General features: G+C 35.6%; 1 protein-coding gene across 1 annotated transcript in view; it reads left to right on the forward strand.

Moving 5' to 3' along the window:
* Positions 1 to 1,742: 1,742 nt before the first annotated feature.
* Positions 1,743 to 7,808, forward strand: part of LOC110451987 (cadherin-23-like) — a 35,868-nt gene continuing 29,802 nt past the window's right edge. The window contains exons 1-6 of the mRNA XM_021500227.1: positions 1,743 to 1,747; positions 2,091 to 2,245; positions 2,668 to 2,838; positions 3,159 to 3,449; positions 4,253 to 4,543; positions 5,396 to 5,686. Of these exons, the coding sequence (XP_021355902.1) occupies positions 1,743 to 1,747; positions 2,091 to 2,245; positions 2,668 to 2,838; positions 3,159 to 3,449; positions 4,253 to 4,543; positions 5,396 to 5,686 (1,204 nt within the window). The remainder of the gene's footprint in view (positions 1,748 to 2,090; positions 2,246 to 2,667; positions 2,839 to 3,158; positions 3,450 to 4,252; positions 4,544 to 5,395; positions 5,687 to 7,808) is intronic.

Here is a 7,808-nt window from a genome sequence, read left to right on the forward strand (position 1 = left end):
TTTATATATGGACTTAAAACTAGCATTCAATGGGTCACTTTCAGGCTTCTTTCGAGAATACTTCCACTTAATCATTATTTGAAAATAATTGGAATCAAACAATGTGATTTATGTAATTTATGCCAAGAAAGCAAACAAACTATAGAACATCTTTTGTAACGGTGTCAAATAACAAATAACTTCTGTCAAGACATACGTAGATGGATATACTTCAAAACAGACCAAACATTCGAAATAAAGGATGATATTATACTTTTTGGCAAAACTTCTGAATTCCAAAAAATCCATTCCAACCAAAATCACCAAGATTCATGCAAAATTCTTCATCTACTTTAGCTCCAAATAGGTTTACTGTTTATCTTTATGTTTAATTATGGCTGTCTTTTAGTGCTGTATTAAATGTGTATCACTGTTATATGTAGGAATAGAAACTGTATTTTATTGCTGACGTTAGTATCAATGTGGCTTAAATTAAGGAATTTTGTTTTTCATATAATGTCATGTTATTTTTCTTTTTAATATAATGTAAAAAGTGATATTTAATGATTATTTTCTATTACTTAAATCTGTGTTAAATGTGTATAACAGTTATATGTTGGAAATAAAAACTTTTTATCCATTTTATTATTGACTTTAGTATCATATCTACATGTACATGAGTTGACATTCTTAGTTGAAACAGGCTATAGCTAAACTTCAAAGGATTTCCTATATAAACACTTTCCTTTCAATTCTCCAGAGTTGGTGTTCGGGGATTGAGCCGATAACCTATATTAGTTAGTTCAGTAGCGTTTGGATCGTTGTATGGTCACACTGAATACGCAGTATTACTTGTGGAGTACAAAAATAACTAAAACTACACGTGGTTATCAATTTGAACTTATGTTTACTTTATTGAAGTGACTAAATTGTAAAAAAAAAAAAAAAAAATGTTTTTCATTTGCAAATATCTGGCATTATTATGTGCAAACAATGGAAAATTTAATTTATACACATTCATGTGATAGGAAAAACAAAAAAGTCAGCTTGACAAGATAGCCACGAAAACGGCAATACCACATATCTACAAAACGAAGGTCGCGGGGGATAGGCTACATGTATCAGTGTATTATCAAACTATCAAGTGTTTAAATTAAACTCCATTGGAGTTTGTCTTTCAATGGCAATTTTGCACATACATTCTTACACTGTGGTATATTATATTACAATGTAGCATCGACATATAAACTCCTTTATACCACCTACCAGAAACCTGATGGATCCAATATGACGGGTTGTCATTGTTTGAATACTTGAGAAGAATATGAAAACGAACAGAGACCTTTTTTTCACAAAGTAGATTTCTGCTCACACCAGGTGACGTCCTCCATTGAAACCATTTTCCATATAAAATTATCGGGAAACCATCAGCATTATAAGCGTAAATATACATATGACACGGCTAAAAGAATTTATTTTTTCGTTTTATATTGAAAGTTAGTGGTATTCCTCCGCGAATAACTTTGTATTCGTATATATTGGACGATCATTAAAAGTGGGTTGAGATATGTATTACGTCGATTTTCTTTGTGATTGTTGAAATATATAAGGGAAAAGTAAAATTTCTATATTTTTTTGGCGTTTTTTTTATATCGCTCTCAAATTAACACAATTCTGACTCGACCTGTATCATCATCTTTTTTACTCATCGGCTCCAAAAATGAGACAGCTTACCTAATAAAAACAGCAATATACCTAAGTTCATGGGGTATTATGTAGCTGTTAATTAGAATAACTTCCCTTTATGCTGTATTACATTTGGATATAATAAAACTTGAAACTTGTTATCTTGTTAACCAATGACGTAACAATCAATACCTACTCCCAAGAGAAGATAACTCTGCAATACGCAAAGACGGAATAGCTCATATTCATTAGGACCCCCTACACGTTTCTTTTCCGGCACACTATACTGATTCGTACCAGTTGATAAAACTTGTCAAACCATTTTTGCAAAATTAAAAAAGCTTTTATAAAAAAAAAATCATAAATTGTTTAATGAAACCGCTGCGTCAGATCATTTCTGTGATGTTATTTTATTGATATTACAGATATCAGCCTATCGGTGCTGTTATCTCGTATGGAAACGGAAATGGCGACGATTTCAAAAGGACTACGAACGTTAATGGAGCTACTTCTTATCCATGGGGTTCGGAAAACGTCGACGGGGCAGCAGACTACGCCTTTAATGCAGTGCTTAATGGAGGTATTAGTTAGTTTATATATTTCTTGCAAGTACATAAAATAATTAATAGATTTATTAATCATGATATTGAATGATAATTTACTATCATTTAACTTAAACTGATCCCGTTTTCAAAGAAAACAGAATTTAGAAACTTTCACTGTTTGTAGGTAAAATATCCACTATAGGTTTTACAAATGTCTGTTAAAGCCGTAAAGTTCGTACAATGCTGCGCATTGTTCCAAATAGTTTTAAAAAAATCTCATGAATGGGTAAGTAGTCTGGAGATTTTCCATCACAGCTTAAAGTCATTTTCAGATTCGAAGAATGTAAAAATGAAGAAAAACAGATACAAATCACAATTACAAATATTCATCCAAAATGGTTTCCCCTACTGGATCAGAGTTGAAATCCTTTTGCGAAGTATGTGGTTCTATTCACAGTACCATCGAACGCGCCGACGTTTTCTAACCTGGCCAATACTGCCAGTGTCTCTGACAGTGCTGTGGCGGGGACCAGTGTATTCACTGTAGCCGTGTCGGATGTGGACGGGGATATCCAGTCTACAGAAATGACGAATGCTTCCCCCTACTTCAGTTTCGACACGTCAACACGTAAGCTATGTAGCCACTTTTAAATAAACACAAACCATTTAATAATTATGTGAACGATCTTTATAATTCATTTGTGTCACAAATTGTGCGTTTGGGTTTTATTATCTAATAACCGAATCCGCGATCGACACAATGTTACTAGAAATATGTTAAATTAATATCCATGTATACTACTTTATTAAGGATTTTATAACATTTCTATTATTTTCATTAAATCATTGAGAAAAATATCCAGATATTCTGTTGCTCTTGCCAGTATGAACTGTTCTATACTATACTATACTATACGTATGCTCCTATTTTTCTTCATTTTACCCTAGTTGAAGTTAGTGTACTATCCACAGCGCCAGCAGGTGCTTATCCATTGAACTTCAAAGTCACTGACAGGTGTACCAATACGGCGACAGCCACGCTATCTGTGACTGTCGCTGATCCCTGTACTGGCTCGTCAAGTCCTACCTTCTCCGACGCCACTCCGACCGCCTCCATATCTACGACGGCCGCCGTCGGTACGACAGTATCCACCCTCACAGTGTCCGACGTGGACGGCGGCACGCTCACCACAGTAATGACGTCATCATCCCCTTACTTCACGTTTGACACTTCTTCACGTGAGTAATGAAATTTAACCGGTTAATGGTTTGTGTCATGGTTTTAAATCCACATTTGAAATTAGTAGTGTATTCTTGTTAAAAAAAACATCCCGACAACAATGGCAACATTCCAACTCTACCTTGAAATATAAGTCGAAAATAAAATAGCGCAAGAAGTTGCATGCCTTGCATCATCAAAATTTTATAACACGACATCACTAATAAAAAACACGCCCGTGTCAAGATGTTATTCCCATGATAGTAACATATGCCTTTCTCGATAATATCAGGTACCACCGACATAGTCGAACGTTAAGTTAATGTTTATATGTTCAAACACTATTGTAGTCGAAAAAAGAATCTTGAAGTTTGTTTGCTACCGGCCATTTCTAATATGGCTAACGAGCTAAGCAAAACATAAATCTGGCTTGAATAAAACGCAAAATCGGAAGTATTCATTTCTAAGATTTTCTGGGGCGTATTTGTTTTTGTAGCATTCACATGTTTTGATGACATATATCAAAGTACCTTGTGCCTACAGATCAAAGTATATACCGAGCTCCGCAATGCACGATTGCTTGCACTTACAATTTAAAACACAGAAACAATCATCCATCCATGTAGGCAACGTAAAAAGCAAATTAATGCACAATCAGAAAAAAATGTTCAAAACATCTTTTTTTTACTAATGACATAAATTTAAGTAACAGTTAATTTGTAGAACAATATGAAATTAAGAAATATTATATTGACAACTCAAGAGGATAACATATCGCGTTGTATTGATTTGAAGTGTATTGATTGATATCCTTGTGTGTCAGTTGAGGTGACGGTATTGTCGTCCGTCCCGGAGGCAGTGTACCCCCTGAATTTCGAAGTGACAGATGACTGTTCCAACACGGCGACAGCCACGCTATCTGTGACTGTCACTGATCCCTGTACTGGCACGTCAAGTCCTACCTTCTCCGACGCCCCTCCGACCGCCTCCATATCTACGACGGCCGCCGTCGGTACGACAGTATCCACCCTCACAGTGTCCGACGTGGACGGCGGCACGCTCACCACAGTAATGACGTCATCATCCACTTACTTCACGTTTGACACTTCTTCACGTGAGTAATGAAATTTAACTGGTTAATTGCTTTATGTCAAGGTTTTAAAACCACATTTGAAATTGGTAGTATATTCTTTTTAGAAAGAACAATAACAATCCCGACAACAATGGCAACGTTCCAACTCTACCTTGAAATATAAGTCGAAAATAAAATAGCGAAAGAAGTTGCAGGCCTGGCATCATCAACATTTTATAACACGACATCACTAATAAAAAATCGCCCGTGTCAAGATGTTTTTCCCATGATAGTAACATATGCCTTTCTCGATAATATCAGTTACAATCGAAATAGTCGAACATAAAGTTAATGTTAATATGTTCAAACACTATTGTAGTCGAAAAAAGAATCTTGAAGTTTGTTTGCTCCCGGACATTTCTAATTTGGCTAACAAGCTTAGCAAAACATACATTTGGCTTGAATAAAAAAAAAACATCATAGAATCATTACATGGTTTCCATGTCACGTTGGTAATTGTACATCTGTGCCGTTACATTTAAGTTGGTGAACACAAAATCGAAAGTATTCATTTCTAAGATTTTCTGGGGCGTATTTGTTTTTGTAGCATTCGCATGTTTTGATGACATGTATCAAAGTACCTTGTGCCTACAGATCAAAGTATATACCGAGCTCCGCAATGCACGATTGCTTGCACTTACAATTTAAAACACAGAAACAATCATTCATCCATGTAGACAACGTAAAAAGCAAATTTACTAGTGACATCAATTTAGGTAACAGTTAATTTGTATACCAAAATGAAATTAAGAAATATTATATTGATGATTCAAGATGATAACTTATCGCGTTGTATTGATATGCAATGTATTTATTGATATCCTTGTGTGTCAGTTGAGGTGACGGTATTGTCGTCTGTCCCGGAGGCAGTGTACGCCCTGAATTTCGAAGTGACAGATGACTGTTCCAACACAGCGACAGCCACGCTATCTGTGACTGTGACTGACCCCTGTACTGGCTCGTTAAGTCCTACCTTCTCCGACGCCACTCCGACCGCCTCCATATCTACGACGGCCGCCGTCGGTACGACAGTATCCACCCTCACAGTGTCCGACGTGGACGGCGGTACGCTCAACACAGTAATGACGTCATCATCCCTTTACTTCACGTTCGACACTTCGTCACGTGAGTAATGTTAGCTGATTGGGTTGATTTTCATCTCTCTCAATTTCAGATCTGCTTATCTAAATTTGTACTTTCTAAATCAACGACAACAGTTTGTACAATCCTAACACTGTAATGTCGAATAGAGGTGTAAGATGACAGGACAACGACAAAAAACAAATTGCATATTTGAACTAGAAATCATCTTGAAATATGACCTCCCTAACATCAATGCCCTTTTTATCCCCCGCGTTCATCTAAACGGGGGATATTAATATGGGTCTGTCTGTCTGTCTGTCTGTCTGTCACGCTACGTTTCTGTGCAATAACTCCAACAAAAATTAACCGATTGTTTTCAAACTCGATCATAGGGTTAACTTGCTTAAGGGCTCGGCCAGTTCGATGACCACTTTCAGCGACCCCATTTGGCGGAGTTATGGCTTCTTGAATAATGAAAAACGTCATTATCTGCCGCGTTTTGTTTCCGTGCAATAACTACAGCAAATGTTTACCGATTTTCTTCACACTTGGTCACAGGGTTAAATGCCTTAAGGACTTGACCATGTTGGATGATCACTTTTAGCAGACCCCATTTGGTGGAGTTATGGCCCCCTTGAATAACGAAAAAAGTAATTACCTGCTGGGTTTTGTTTCTGTGCAATATCTATAACAAATGTTAACCGATTTTCTTCAAACTTGGTTCAATGTTGATGAAAATTGGTATATAGGGGATATTAGGGGACTGCGAATTCAACCTCTTCGGTTTCGTTGCCATAGCAACCACACGGAGGCTTCTGACTGGTCGCAATTTAGATATTGTTTGATTTCGATGAATATTGGTATATATGGGTATTAGGGGATTGCAAATTCAATCGCATACGTTCCGATGCCACAGCAACTACACAGAGGATTCTGATTGGTTGCAATTTAGAAACTGCTCAATTTCACTCAAATTTAGTATGTACATTGCAGGTGTACTATGGCAATGGGATCCTTTTCTGATGCATCCTTGCAACTATGAGGCTGTTTGGGAGACATCTGTAATGTTCCCCCATTACAATAAGTACTTGTTGCTGTAGAAAAAGTTAAGATGTTTCAACCAAATTCCTTATGCACATCCAACTCATGCTAAGCTTGCCAACCGATGTAATTTGTGCATATTTACAGATAATCAATGAGGTGTACGGCTTTTTTTTCTTCAAGTTTCAAGCTATACATTATGTCTCAACAGCACGATACTCTCATGTTTAAACCTAACCTCAATAATGTTAACCTACAGTATGTCCTGCAAGCGGGGGATATAAATTCCAGGAATTTGCTTGTTATAATTGTTACCCGATGACGTTAACTTTTACCTTTCTTCTGAAATTAAATGGCAAAAGAAGATGCTTAATAAAAGATACACCAACTGAGAAAATGCAGATTTATTTCTGGTCAATGTCATTATGATGATATGGCTTCCGAGCGGACAATATGTATTTTTCATGAGTTGTCTTTTTCTTAATTGAAACAAAAACACAATCAGTTTAATTTCAGCACAGTATTGGTAATATCTAATATTTGCACCTTACTGACGGCAAATAATACATTTACTATATAACATAGTAGATTTTTAAACTCCCACTGAATAAAGTATGAAATTGTAAAATCCCAAACATTTTATACAGATTGCTACAGATTACCATATGTATCTACATATTGCTAAATGTATTACATATATATACAGATTAATGTATGTTTATACATATTGCTAAATGTATATACAAATTGCTACAGTATACTAAATGTATATACTGATTGATACATTTATATACATATTGAGTTATATATAAACATATTATTAAATATATATACAAATATATGTAACGATTGCTACATGTTGTACAGATCGATAAATGTGTATACAGATCGATCCATGTATCTACAGATCGATACATGTATATACAGATCGATACATGTATATACAGATCGATAAATGTGTATACAGATCGATACATGTATATACAGATCGATAAATGTGTATACAGATCGATACATGTATATACAGATCGATAAATGTATTCCATGTATATACAGATCGATACATGTATATACAGATCGATCCATGTATATACAGATCGATACATGTATATACAGATCGATA

The sequence above is a fragment of the Mizuhopecten yessoensis genome, unplaced genomic scaffold (assembly GCF_002113885.1).
Source record: "Mizuhopecten yessoensis strain PY_sf001 unplaced genomic scaffold, ASM211388v2 scaffold6361, whole genome shotgun sequence".
Taxonomy (NCBI): Eukaryota; Metazoa; Mollusca; class Bivalvia; order Pectinida; family Pectinidae; genus Mizuhopecten; species Mizuhopecten yessoensis.